The sequence below is a fragment of the Odocoileus virginianus genome, chromosome 23, assembly GCF_023699985.2.
Source record: "Odocoileus virginianus isolate 20LAN1187 ecotype Illinois chromosome 23, Ovbor_1.2, whole genome shotgun sequence".
NCBI lineage: Eukaryota > Metazoa > Chordata > Mammalia > Artiodactyla > Cervidae > Odocoileus > Odocoileus virginianus.
This window is the reverse complement of record NC_069696.1, coordinates 2,697,348-2,711,932: the sequence shown is the minus strand read 5'-3', so window position 1 is coordinate 2,711,932 and position 14,585 is coordinate 2,697,348. Positions and strand designations below refer to the sequence as shown.

General features: G+C 49.4%; 1 protein-coding gene and 1 long non-coding RNA gene across 3 annotated transcripts; one reads left to right on the top strand and one right to left on the bottom strand.

Annotated features, from left to right (window-relative positions):
* Positions 1-3,058: 3,058 nt before the first annotated feature.
* FGF23 (fibroblast growth factor 23) lies at positions 3,059-13,870 on the bottom strand. The gene is made up of 3 exons (XM_020869791.2): positions 13,402-13,870; positions 6,884-6,987; positions 3,059-5,354 (listed from the first exon to the last, which is right to left on the bottom strand). Exons 1-3 carry the CDS (start codon positions 13,595-13,597, stop codon positions 4,917-4,919), a joined length of 738 nt encoding a protein of 245 aa, XP_020725450.1. The 5' UTR covers positions 13,598-13,870; the 3' UTR covers positions 3,059-4,916.
* On the top strand, positions 5,146-10,462 carry LOC139030542 (uncharacterized). 2 transcript variants are annotated; one of them, XR_011482879.1, is made up of 2 exons: positions 5,146-5,379; positions 6,174-10,462. It is a non-coding gene; the product is annotated as an uncharacterized lncRNA (long non-coding RNA). The 2 variants fall into 2 exon arrangements; XR_011482880.1 differs by having other exon boundaries at positions 5,146-5,730.
* Positions 13,871-14,585: the final 715 nt, after the last annotated feature.

Below are 14,585 nucleotides of genomic sequence, written 5' to 3'. Positions count from 1 at the left end.
GAAAGTGTGCATCCTCGGTCTGACAGGAGCCAGTATTCTCCAGAACAGCAGTTTTTCAGTCTCACTGGAAGTATTTCAAAAGCTCCTGGTCTCCACATCTTTGGCAACTCTTGACTTTGGTGAAATTGTGTTAATCTGATATGTGAAGAATATGGCCCTGTGTTAATGAGCTTTTCTGTGACTGCTGGAGTCTGGGCATTTTTGTGTGTGTGTGCATCTGGACCATGGGGTTCCCTCTCTGGCAAGTCATCATCAGCATGCATCCTTGGTCTGGCTTTCTGTTCAGCCACGTAGCTTTTTCTTAGTGAGTTACAGGAGACTTTGAAGATGTCCTCCAGTTCACTTGTCTCTTGTGTATGCCACCATACACCTTTTTCATATGTGTGTCTTTTTTTATTTTGAGATCAAACGGATATACCCTATTGTTTATGATTTGGGGGAGTTGGGGGTGTCTTTAAGAAGCTTTTTCTACCGTGAGGTCATATCCTAATCTTTTTCTTACAGTGTTAAGGAATTTTTGGAATGTTTCCTCTCTAAATCATCTGGAGTTTGGTTTTGAATACTGTAAAGTCAGAATTCAGTTTTTCCATGTGGTGAACGGTTACCAAGTCTTCCTTTTCCCAGTTGGCTCCTGATTCTCAGTCAGACCCGCATGCATCCACATTTGCTAGAGGGAGTGGACTTTGCCGCAATTTAGGGAGCTCTGGGTTCTCATGCGGGCTTCCCAGGTGGTTCAGCAATGCAGGAGACATGAGTTCAGTCCCTGAGTTGGCAAGATCCCCTGGCGAAGGAAATGGCAACCCAGTAAAGCACACGAGTATACTTGCCTGGGAAATCCCATGGACAGAGCCTGGTGGGCTACACTCCATGGGGTCACAAACAGTCGGATGTGACTTAGCCACTAAACAGCAACAACTGGGTTCACATAAGACTGTCATTCTCAGTTACTGCAACTTCACAGCCAAATACCTTGTACGGTGAGCACCTCTATTATGAACACATGCTGGAATCAGTTCATTAATTTCCAGAAAAATTCTGTTGCAGTTATAACTGGAATCGCAGTTAGTCATTCAGTAAATATATTTTGAGCATGGTGCATACAAGCCAGGCTGTAACAAGAACTATTAGAGCTATTCTAAGAACTGCGAATATATAGCAATGAACAAAAAAACAGACCATCCCTGTGGAAGCTGTACTCTGTCCGGGAAGATGAACACAGGGCCTGCTCTTTGCGGTGGAGGGAAATGAGGCCGGAAGACCCGAGGGAGGCGTGCTGCTTTATTTGGGGGATGCTGGGAGGGCTCCCACAGGTGGGAGCAGAAGGTGGGATCCAAAGATTGAAACCCAAGAGTGAGCTCTGCTCATCTGTGGGAGGAGACGAGCAACCCAGATGGAGATGGGGGGCACAGGGACAGAGGAGGAGAGGTCAAGCTCTGTGGGACCCAAATGGGTGTGGGGGGAGCTGGTACTGGGAAGTCCGGGTGGGCCACAGGAGAAGGGGGCAGAAAGCGGAAGGGATGAGGGAGGCCTGCTTCTGTGCCTGTTGTAAGGGCTGGGGCTTATCTGTTGATGGGTTAATGTCTGGTCCGGCCAGGCAGTAACATGGGGAATATCTGTGGTCAGTAGACTTGCATTCAGCTTCTAGTAGTTTTGTGGTTGAGTCTCTTCATGTCCCCGAGCTGCTATTTCCGCATATTAAATGGAGAATGATTACAATAAAGTGTGTGTGTGTTTCGGTGACCTTTTGCTTTTGATATGTCATACCTACAGAAAAGTGGCAAAAATAATACAAGAAACTCCTCATATTAATCTCTTTACCCAGATTCACCACTTGCTTACATTTTGAGCCATTTGTTTTGTCCTATAGGCTCATGTGTATGTTTTCCCCCTGAAACACTGGAGAGCAATCTGGAGACCCCATGCCCTTTCCCCTGCAAAATTCCAATGTGTTGAAATGAGTGCTAGTTACTCAGTCGTGTCCGACTCTTTGCCACCGCGTGGACTGTAGCCCACCAGGCTGCTCTGTCCATGGGATTCTCCAGGCAAGAATACTGGGGTGGGTTGTCATTTCCTCTTCCAGGGGACCTTCCCGACCCAGGGATCAAACTCGGGTCTCCTGTGTCTCCTGTATTGCAGGTGGATTTTTTACCCACTGAGCCATCCCCAAATCACAGTTTGACTTTTCTTGAGGTTTGATGAATTTCTTGTATCAGTGCATTCATTTTTCATCAATTTAGGGGAAATTTCAGCCATAATATCTTCAAATAATATTCCTCAACTTTTTCTGTTCCTTTCCTGGAACTCCACTTACACATATTTTGGACAGTTTGATACTGCCACACAAATCATTGAGACACTGGTCATGATGGGTTTTTTTAACGTATTTTTTTCTTTCTTCAGATTAGAGTATGCGTTGACTTTATTATCTTCAGTGACTATTCTTTCATCTTCAGTCTACTGTTAAGCCTGCTTAATTTATTATTTCAGATATTATATCTTTCAATTCTTGATTTCTACTTGGTTCTTTATTATTGTTTCTTTTCTCTGATCTGTTTATTCCTTAGTACCATTCTTTCCTTTTAAATCCTTAAATATATTTATCATAACTGCTTCAAAGTTCCTGTTGCTGATTCCAGGATCTGGCTCATCTAATGGCTGGTCTCTAGTGATTGCATTTTCTCCGGACTGTGGGCCATTTCCCCTTATTTCGTCCAGAGCCGAGAATGTGTCATCTTCCTTCAGAGGGTTACTGGGATCTTGATGTTGTTATGTCTGTGGGTATTTTTCAAATAAATTTTTCTCTCTTTGAAGGAAACAGCAAGCTAAAGTGATCAGAAATACAATCACGATTAAAATTTTTTCTTTGTTTTCCAGAATTCTGTCTGAATTAGTCAAAATTACTGAGTTCGTTTGTGTATGGGAAAAACCCGGAATATTTTAAAGTTCTGATTTTTTTTTGACTTTGCTTTCTCTACATTTTCCCAGTGCTCTTCTACCATAATTCCTTTTATTCTCATATTTTGATTTATGTACTCATACAGAAAAAGAAACACTAAGAGAAGCTGAGATAAATTTTATTTTTTTAACAGAAGAAAAGGGTGGGGTTACATTTTTATAAATATCTATAAATACAAAGCGAGAGGCAAAAATCTTCCAAATAAATAAATAAATATTGCCATGTGCTAAGAGACAAAAGACTGTGGGGCTCCCCTGGCTCTGCCGAAGAGAAAACCCCAATGAACAAGTTTTCTGCCAGAGTCCTTTCCACGTAGTTCTCCAGTAGCTCTTATACAGTATAATAGTATCTCCAGTGGGAAATGAAGACTATAGAGGAAATAGTTGCCATGTACTGCTATATAGTGTCATAGAAGTCTGAGTGTTTCAAAATAGGAACTGGTCATCAGCCTAAAACCATCAGGTGAGGACAGTGGATCAATGTCTAAGATTGGGTGCATGATGAGAAGGGGGGGGTGGTGCTGCAAGGAGGGTGGCGAGGTGGCTGGGAGGAAGCTGCTGTTCAGATCAGCCCTGCTTGCCCACATTCTCCTCTTCAGGTGGCCATTTAAGCAGAGGTAGGAAGGGGCCCTGAGGACGCCTAAGTCATCAGTCCCTGCCTGGTGCTCCATCGTCTGTAAGTGAGAGTCGGTATTCCTCAGGGTGGCGCTGGGGTTTCTGGGACTGAAAACTGTCTTTGGTGCCCCCAGAACTTCCAAGCTGAGTAAGACCCAGACATGCCAGCCTAGGAGCGTGTTAGCTAAGCCTCTGGCCACGGCTGCAGTGCAGGTAGGGTCGTGATGAAGAGTTGACGGTGCTGGCTTTTCCTAACCCCTGCACTGGGGTCCCCAGTCCTGGATTTCCTTCCCCAGGATCCTCAATGCCACTTCATGAAAGGGCACAATTGCTACAAAGACCCCAAACCCACAGCAGTGGCCTCAAGGCCCCTCCCTGCAACAGTTGTGTAGTTGGGATTGCCAGTCACCCTGGAAGCAGAGACTTAGCTAAATGCCTCTTAGGAGAGTTTGAATTTTTTTTCCATTTGGAAAAACAAATCCTAGCAGGGTAGATTATCAGGAGCCAAGACCAGATCCCCTCCTCAGGCTCAATTCACTCAAGCCAGAGGCAGTCCAAGAGGCAGGGCTGTGTCAGGGCCGCAAGGGTCACTCTGGGCCCCGGGCTTTGGCCACAGAGAGGGAGAGAGCGGGGCAGGGGGACAGCCCAGTAGGGAGGGGATCTTTCCACCTTGATCCCTTGCCTCCGGTCTCTGAGCAGTCATTCTGGCTAAGTTTTGCACCGCCAATCTTGTGGACAGGCTTCTCCAGAGATGCTTCAGGATGTTTGTGAGTAGGATTGCCCGGTTGATCTGTTCATGACCTCCCAGATCAAGGTCAAGCAGAGTCCGGGCAGATGACACAAAGTAGGGGGCTAATGGAGAAACTGCTGGCTTGGGCTCTCCCCTTCAGCTCTGTGGGTGAGGGGTGCGGGTGTTGGGGGTATCAACTGCCTAAACCTTTGTTACTTTTTTTTTTTTTTTTGGCCTGCAAGGCATATGGGATCTCAGTTCCTCCACCAGGGATCGAACCCACGTGCCCTGCATTGGCATGGCTGAATTTTAACCACTGGACCACCAGGGAAGTCTCTAAGCCTTTGTTCTTAACGACTGGACTGATGGAGAGGAGAGGAGAGGGAAGAGGAGAGTGGGAGTGGGCGGAGACCCCTTCTCTCCCAGGGGCGCGTGGAGAGGTGGGATGAGGAAGGTGAGGAGTTCCATCCCGCAGGCCTCAAAGGGCGATTCCCCCTGGGACGGCGGGTGCCGGACCTCCGGGGAGCAAGCTGCCACCCCACTCCACCTCCTCTGCTGGGGGTGGCAGGGCAGCCTGTCCCCCAGGAGACGATGTGGCTTTCCCAAGTCGGGCGCCCTAGGCGAAGCCAGGGAAGGGCCGGCAGCGCTCGGCGCCTGCGGAGCCGGCGCGCACGTCCAGACGGTGTCCGCGGAGCACCCCGAGCGGGTCGCTGGCGGCGGGGCCGGCGTCCTCGGCGCTGGGCAGCTCCTGGGAGCAGGCGGCGGGCACGGGCGTGGCACGGGCGCGTGGCTTGAGCACGCTGAGCGGGTCCCCGCCGTCGTGCGCGCTGCGCGTGTGGCGCCGGGGCCGCGCGGTGGCGGCGAAGTGCGGCAACGGGATCTCGTTTCTGCGCGACAGGAACTGCGCGTACGGGGGCGGGTTGGTGCCCGGCAGGAAGGCGCGCTTGGCCCGGCCCAGGCTGACGAGGAAGCGGTGCTGCGGCGAGTGGTACACGTCGTAGCCATTCTCCAGCGTCCGCTGCCGGAACCGGCAGCTCTCCGGGCTGAAGTGATGCTGCAAGCGGGGCGGGGCGACTGGGGTGAGACCCGAGCCCGCGGGGACTGGACGCGACCAGCCGCACCCCGGGGACCCCATCCCTCCCGCCCACTCTGCTAGGGCTGAGCCTCTTAAAATCCCTTCGTGCCCTGCTGGGCAAAAGGGATTTCCACTCATTTCCAAGCTACCCGGCCCCCAGCGCGGTTCCTCTCGGCCAGCCTGGGAACTCACTGGCGGCGCGTGGCTGCCTGGAGCCACCCTCTACAGAACCAGCTTTCTGGAGGGAGGCCGACTTCTATGCGGCCTCGTCCTGCCCTGTCTCTGCCCTTTAAACCCTTTTTGGGCTCAGCGGCGACTTGGATCAGCCTTCTCACCTGGACAAAAGTGGGCTGAGGTTTGTGGGGCTCCACATAAGTGAGGATGCTCCCAGCAGAGACAGAACGTGGGAATTCAGGACATGAACTTCATCACTGGATGACCTAGGCAAGCCCTCACTCAGCCACTCACGGGCTGGGTTTTGCCCAGTGCCCCCTGGGATCTTTGCAGAGTATGCCATTTAATCCTCAAAGTCCAGGAAAGAAAGTGTTAGGCACTCGGTTGTGTCCGACTCTTTGTGACACCATGGACTGTAGCCCGCCAGTCTCCTCTGTCCAGGGATTATCCAGGCAAGAATACTGGAATGGGTTGCCATTTCCTTCTCCAGGGAATCTTCCCCACCCAGGGTTTGAACCCAGGTCTCCTTCATTGTAGGCAGATTCTTTACTGATTGAGCTACCAGGGAAGCCCCAGAGTCCAGGAAGATATTTTCATATCTATTTATCTATATTTGTTTAACAGATATTTGTCTGCTCTGGGTCAGATTCTGTGGCGGGTGCTGAGACACAGCAAGCAAAACCGAAAGTAATTGCTGTCTTGGAATTTCTGGTGGGAGGAGCTCCGGAGCTCCGCCTTCCTGCTCCTCTTCTAAGGCCTGATGTTTGGAACGCCCTGCTGCCCTGTAGTTCAGAAGCCCTTGCTCTCCACCGCAGACCAGCTGCCACAGCTGGGACAGAGAATTCCCTACAGACCTTGAACTGGGGGAAGCCCACAGGGCATGTGGTCGACATCCCCACTCTTGACTTCTTCCAGGTGAGGAAACTGAAGTTGACAGATATAGTGGACTTGCCCAAGGTCACAGACATCTAGGAACAAAATCATGAGATGCCAGTGGCTTCTCACCCTTTCTTTCTAATGGGCTTTACAATATCAGTGGATGTGACTTGAGGACCTGGGCTGCAGGCAAGGTGCTGTGCCAGGTACAGAAATGGGGACAAAGTGGGGCAGGTCAGATTCGAAGCTGAGAGCCCAGGAACCCTAGAGCTGGACATCCTGGGTTCAGACCACAGTTGTATAAACCAGAACATCTGATACTTAGATAGGTAAAAGTCCTCAGTGACATCACCAAGATACACTGCAAGTGGAAATCTTTAAGCTATAAGGTTCTACGTTTTGCCAGAGCTGTGAGGTAAGTATTTGCAAGTAGTGACCCAGCACAAAAAGAAACTCACGGATCCAAAAATGTTGCCTGTGAAGTCCATGCAGAGGTACCGCCTGCTCATCACACCTGTTATCACTACGAAGCCCGCATCCTCCGATCTGATCATCAGGGCGCCTGTGGAGAAAACCATTCAGGTCCAAACCGGGCTTCACGTGTGGTCCCCACCTCCAAGAAGCCTGCCTTGATTGATCTGAAGCGGGCAGGGTGATGACTTCACAGAACTCTCCTCACAGTTGTCCTTGTTCAGCCTCTTTCTTCTGACTTCCACTCTCCCACGCCCCTCCCCTCCTCCACCTTGCCTCCTGTTTCTCCCCCTGCCTGTCGGGAGCGCCCCAAGCTCCCAGCATTCTTCTGCCTGTGCCAACACGTTTCTCTCTCCCTAGACTCTGTTGCCCGCTTTGCTCGGCCCCTCCCTGCATTGGAAGCGCAGAATCTTGACCTTTGGACCACCGGGAAGTCCTTGGCTCATACTGCTTAATGTTTGCCATGGTGGTCACATTCTCCCAAGCTTTTGTGATTTTGAAATCTATGCCCAGATGTCTTTCAGGAATCCAGATTGTACTTGGACCTTGATCCTCCACCGAGATAGCTGTGCGGAGTCAGTGATGCAGCAGTCAGCACCCTTTCTGTGTCAAAAACTGTATTTGAATGAACCTTCTCTCCTTTCTGTGTATCCAGGTCACTCATGCTCCAAGGCCAGGCTCATATGTCACCATTTTATGGAGACTTTTCTAATCTCCCTCATCCGCATGGACTGTTCTTTCTTTTCAGGCCCTCCAAACAATGCCTCACCTCTATCCGAGCATGTACCTCATCACCTGTGTTAATATGTTTATGCCTCCCTAGTGTGGAGAAGCAGATGGTTTATCTGTCCATGTCTAATGGATGCAGGGAATTACTCTTGCTTCTTCATCATTATTCTTTTCCTTTTCTCAGTTGCTGGTGTCCGCCTCCCCCAGGGGCAGCTTCTGTCAAAACCTAACCCTGGGGCTTCCCTGGTCCTGGTGGTCCAGTGGTTGGGAATCCACCTGCCAGTGCAGGGGACTTGGGTTTGATGCCTGGTTTGGGAGATTCCACATGCCGCAGGGCAGCTAAGCCTGGGCACCACAACTGCTGAAGCCTGCACGCTCTAGAGCCCGTATTCCTCAGCAAGAGATGCCGCTGCAATGAGAAGCCTTTGCACTGCAGCGAAGAGCAGCCCCCACTCGCTGCGACTAGAGAAAGTCACACGTGGCAGTGAAGACCCAGCACAGCCAAAAATAACAAATGAATAACCCCCTGCTGCTGCTGCGTCGCTTCAGTCGTGTCCGACTCTGTGCGACCTCATAGGCGGCAGCCCACCAGGCTCTGCCGTCCCTGGGATTCTCCAGGCAAGAACACTGGAGTGGGTTGACATTTCCTTCTCCAAAGAATGAAAGTGAAAAGTGAAAGTGAAGTCGCTCAGTCGTGTCCGACTCTTAGCGACCCCATGGACTGCAGCCTACCAGGCTCCTCCATCCATGGGATTTCCCAGGCAAGAGTCCTGGAGTGGGCTGCCATTGCCTTCTCTGGAATAACCCTTAGCCCTGGACAAAAGCGTGACAGCCATTCATACTTCTTATACCCTGAGTAAGTGACAGCAACTTTGAGTGGGATCCCCCCGCTCCCTTACCCACCCCCATGGAGACTTGCAGTTTTAAGAAGTACCAGTGACTAGTTAAATAAAGTCTAAAGTTTCTGTTTTGTAGCAAGGGTACAGTTAGACCATAAAAGGTGTGATGCGAGTGATAATTGAGCAAGACTTCCTCCGCAAACGCTGTTTAATTATTTGACATTTTCTACTAGAATCATTTTTTAAGTCTCAGGGTCTCTTCCCTGAGCTGTCCAGAGAATTGTTACATTTGGCCTCAGAGTCCCCAGGGTGGTAGTTCAGGCAGGGGTCTTCTAGAAAGGTAGCCTGGAGAGCTGTGAACCCCGGGCATGTGTGCCCAGTATGTGGTTGCGCCTCGTGGGTGAGTAACACCCCAGATCTACCCCATGCGGGCTCCACGCAGAGCCCTCCAAGGGCAGCGGCAGGCAGTACTCAGACCCTAGGTGAGCTCAGAGCAATCAGAATGATGACAGGCAGAGGCCGTGAGGCTGAGAGCGAGCCCGGAAAGAGGCCCAAGGGGAGCGGTCGTTGGTTTCCAAGTGTGGCTAAGGATTGGCCTTGACAGAAGCTTCTGGAAGTGGGGTGGGTTATGGGAGGTGCAGGGGATATGAAATCCTCCACAGTGGGTCTGTCGGGGTGTCTCAGATCTACAGTCACTGTCGAGGGAAGACCTGGAACATAAGGAACAAGAAGCTGTTTCTAGCCTGATGATTTTTTAGTCTCTCAAAAAAAAAAATTACACTTCATAACTGTTTCTGAGAGGTTGTACTCTGAGTACTTGATATATTTTAAGTTCTCAAAACAGCTGCTGTGGGACTTCGCTAGTGTTCCAGTGGTTAAGACCCTAAGTTTCCATTGCAGGGGGGTTCAGGTTCAATCCCTGGTTGGAGAACTAAGATCCCACATGCCTTGGGCACTAAAAATAAAGAAATAAAAAAGAATTTTTAAAAACCCCAGCTGCTATGTTATTAATGTCACCACTATTAATGTTGGAAGTAGCAACCTCCCAATTTAAATGATGAGGAACCTATGGCAATATTCAAACTCTAGTCCGTGACCCTGACATCCTCTGCCCATGGCCCAGGAGCTCATCTCCAACTGAGGTCATGACTAGCCTCAGAAGATGCAATCAGGTGCCAAAATCCAGGTGGTGGCTAATAAGGCTTCCAGGTCGTGGTACCCTGGAGGGGGTCAGGGGAGAGGTTCTGAGCCGGCAACCCGGAACCCAGACACTAAGATTCTGTTCCCTGTTACGCCTCTTACGAATGTTGCAGCCTCAGCAAGTCATCGCTCTCGTCTCACAGCTGTGCTGCCTACTCCCCAGGGATACGGCAGGATCAAAAGGGATGGTGCTGTAGAAGTGCCTTGAAAATGTTTAGCAGATGGAAGGCTCCATGGAGGGTGGCTGGCCTGCCCTTGACAACAAGCCATCACTTCGGCCGTCACCAGGGGATGCCTGCATCCCTCTGGGTGTGTGGTGTCCAGGGCCACTGTGGACAGAAGGCAGCCTGAAGAAGGACAGGGATCCGCTGCTGTGAGGGTGCGCAGGCTCGAGCCAAATCCACGTGAGCCGGCGCAAAAGTCCAGCAAAGGCAAGAGCCGCTTTCCCTCCCCGGTGTAGGGGCCCAAGGCAGGTCTGCACAGATCCACGGGCAGAATTAGGCAGGAAGAAGGCATCAACCAACCCCTGACTGCTGGGGCCACATCTGTTGGAGCCCGGCAGGTGTGAAGGACATTTCCTTTCATGATGCCATGTCTGTGTACCCAACCCCAGAAGAAGTGTGGGACCCGGTCCAGGTGTTCCTTGGGTCACTTACCATATGTGACCACAAGCCAGTTATCTGTGTTCTTGAATCTCTGTTTTCTCATTTGGAGCACAATCATTTACCCCATTTGGTCGACTTCGGGATGTAAGAAGATAATATTTTTATCCATTATAAACACACTTTCTAAATACCAGTGATTGTTACTATGACCATTTTGCCTCAACCTCTGCAGTAAAAGTAGAAAATTTTCTGCCCTATTCTCGTCTCATGGCCAGCAAGTGATAAATAAGATGATGGGTATAAGCAGCTTTGTTTTGTGTGTTGGTTGTTCAGTCGTGTCCAACTCCTTGTGACCCCATGGGGTGTAGACTGCCAGGCTCCTCTGTCCATGGGATTCTCCAGGCAAGAATACAGGAGTGGGTTGCCATTTCCTTCTCCAAAACAGCTTTGGGGTCCCCAAAAGTAAGATATTATTTTGAAAGATTAAAAAGCCCAAGGATGGTTCAGCTTCAAGTAAAGAAAGTCACACTGGGGAAGGTGAAGGAAGTAAAAAGTTTAGGATCTAGAGAGAAATATTAACTGCATCTCGTTAATCCTCTTGCCACAAAGTGGGGCTCATGGGGTTCAAGAGGGTGACCTTGTTTATAGTTGGGAGGAGATACAGGCTTCAGAGAGGTTCCCTGTTAACAGTAGTGAGTCCTGAGGGTCTAACATCTTGTAGGCAGATAATTTAATGATGATCAACAAACCAAAGATTGGCTGAACACTCAACGACTAATCGAAATTCCTCACTTATAAAAGTTAAAAAAAAATTTAGTAATGCACGATAATCAAGTGAACTGTGTTTTACTGGAAATGCATAATTAATTAGGAGGGAAAATACACCCCACATCTTTCCATCAATGTAAAACCATCATTGGTTTTACAAAAATTCCAGCATTGCTTTGCGTTCATTGGGGAGGTCATTACAAATTCTTCTTCAGCCTGTTACTTGCCACCTAGTTACTTGTATCAGTGTTTTAGGTAACTTTTTATCTTAGTCTACCTATCTCTCTCTCTCTCTCTAATCTATTTCTTTATCTATATGTATATAATGCTCAAGATAACTGATCTGAATAATATAAAAGTTTATACAAACTAGGAGGAGTGTCTCCATCCCACCCCTGACTCCATCCCCAGGTTTCTTAATTGCCAGAGACATAGGCTTAGCTAGGGTCTATATATAACAAAACAAAAGCACATTTCTGTAAAAAAAAAAAAAATCTGAAATCAGTTCATCTCACCTTGCTTCCTCTCAGTCATTTTAATTCATTCCAACTAGCACTCTGTGCCTTTTTGGGGCCTGAGGTCAGTGGCTACAAGAGGGGAAGTTCTCTGATTCATTCTGCAAACTCAGTAGGCTAAGCCCCGCCCTCTTCTGGTACCACTCACAGCCCGCCCCCCATCCCCACCAGGATGCATCTTTGGGGGCTTCCTTTCATCAAAGGAAGATAAGCTTTAGAAGCAGTCTCTAATTGTCTTCAGCCCTTTCCATCTAGGGGAATCACAGTAATGTACCATAATCTACTATACTGCTTTGAAAATCATCTCTCATCTTGAAGGGAGGTGACCCTCCACAAGAGGTGCAAAACCATGTTTCCTAATAGTCTCCTCACAGCGGGAAGACATGAAGCGTTGGAAGCCTGGAGGTGCTTGAAGGACTGGGTCTTCTTTTGAAGTCACCTTGCTTTGGGGAATGTCAGACACATTGCAGATGCTGCTAAGTATCCATTGAATAAAACACGCGCTCCATTGGCGGCAACAACTGTATCCCGATTTAGTTCAGATTTGTTGCCATGTGGCTCAACTTGGCTTCCAAGATGTTGACGCCTGGATCCTACCATATTCCCCTAAGTTCTGGAACTGTTTGGTATTTGAGGAGACCTTCTTCCTATCTCTCGTCACCATCTGCTGAGAACTTGAGGAGATCTGAACTCTCTGCTTTGCATGTTCATCTGTCTTGCTACTACGTTTAAGGCCCTTTGATTCTTAGCAGAATGAATGTTTTGCATATAGCAAGGCCATCGCAAAATTACTGAATCATTCCGTGCAGCAATAAAGGGCAAGTCATTCCTACAATACATTTTTTTTAATTAAACAGAGATTGTGATTACTCTTTCATGCCTCTGATTGAATTTTGAATCAGTTGGCATTTTTCTGTGTCCTTAGAGTAATTTTTACTAGTTCTCTTAAAAAAGAAGACCATGTCTTTTTAAACATCCATCCTCTTCCCACCCCATTTTCCCTTCTGGGGACATCTGAAGCACAGATAGTTAGTTGGTTTTCTATTGTAGACTGTGGTCTAATTTTCCACAAACCTGATCTTTAAAAACATTCTGATGGTCTTATGTTTTAGGTGAGTTTTCAAGCAGCTCAGTTTGCTACTAAGTAGACCTTTCAGCTTCACAGAGAAGACTCACTGGCTCATAGCAGCCCGGGTACCACTGAAGCCTGCAGTAAGGTTGTTGGATAGATGAGTGCATGGATGGGTGTGTGGATTCAGTGGGTCAGACTCATCAAGACAGTGAATGCTGTCTAGTCTAGTCTTTGATACATTCTTCCTGAGAACTTTTACAAGGCCAGAATACTAGAAGCCCTGAGTTGGAAAGAGCCCCTGGATTCATCTATCCCAAGCCTTGGTCTGGTACAAGAATCCTCTTTACAACTTCCAAGGCTAACCCAGTCCAAAGTTCATGAGCATAACTCAGCGTCTACTGACTGGTCTGGCTTCTCTTCCTCCCAGCCTCCTTGTCTATCACTTGTACATTTTTATGACTCTCTGGACAGGGCAAAGGGGAAGAGGTTGCTGTTTGTGGGAAGACAGATTTTAGTTAAGATGGAAATTATTCCTGTTGGGAGAAACCAATAAACACTAATTGGGGAGGTGACAGAATATTCTCCCAAGGTCTAAACATACACAGGTAGGTGCGTGCGAACACACACACACACACACACACACACACACACACACTGGACAAGGATCTAGGAGGCTGCATTAGCCCTTTGGTCCAGCTAAGGCCTCCCCAAGTCCCTGCAGGTAGATGCTCAGAGCAGTCCCCCCTCCTTCCTGGCATGGGTGGAAACCCCACTTACTGTAGATGGTCTGCTGTGGGGAGCCGTCCACGTGGCCATCCCCATGGATCTGCAGGTGGTAGCTGTTCCTGGCCGTGGCCGTGTACAGGTGGGTGAGGCCGCCCCAGCTGGAGCCCAGCAGCGGGGAGCTGTTGGGATAGGCTTGGACCGCACAGCTCAGGGTGCAGACCCAGAGCCCCAGGCGGGCCCCCAGCATCGCAGCTCTCTGAGTGATCGGTGCTGAGTCTGAAACCCGACCCTGCCTCCCTGACTCTGCTGGCCTCTTTCTCCTCTTCCTTGCTGGTTTCTGGAGTGAGGCTTCTCAGCTGCATTCCATCCTTTTTTCCCCTCGGACTTTTAAAGGGTAGCAGTGTGACATCAAACAGGAAAAACTCTGCCGTCCACATCCTCTGTGTTGTAATCAGCCCATTTGAAGAGAATACAGGGATCTCTGAGGCTCACGGAAGGCACGTCGGTTCCAGACACACACACACACATAAACACACACACCCCTCAATTTCAAGCCAACGCTCCCAAAAGTGAATGATGTGTGGGCAAAAGTTATCTACGACTCTGGGCTGTCTGCTGACCTGCCCCACTTCCACCAGGAAATGTGAAGGCAGCCAGCAGTTATGAAAAACTCCAGCTTCAGCCATGCAGTCGACAGACGCCTGTGCAATTAATCTCCCATCAAGTCCACTCATTTTGCTTCTCTCCCAAATGAGTCTTTTGAATTCCAATCAGGAGCTGTGCATCCAGAATGTTCTCTATGTACAGTGCTAGGTGGGTGTCTAGGGGGATGCAGAAATAACTCAGGTCAGCATCAGGCCATGGCATCCTCCAAGACTCCATCCTCGTGACGATTTGGGAGCCGGAGGCTGAGGCGCCCAAAGCCAAAGTTGCTGCCTTGGGAAGGATTCGAGATGGGAAGGAAGGAGAAAGACCCAAAGTCACTGCTCCTTTATGAAATGCTGACGTTCGATCACTTGGTTTCCCTGATGTGGACTGCCCAGGGCAACTCCACCAGTATAGTGGTCTCCCTGGCAGGGCGGAGTTGAATTCAGAGAGCTCATAAAGATGGGATGTCTGCCGGCCATGCCCAGGGAGGAGCACCCAGGAGGGCCCCCGGGGCATAGCTGCAGGCCAGGGGCCCCCAGTTAGTCCTTGGGGGGCCTGGCTCCTGGGACTGGATGTGTCCTGTGATG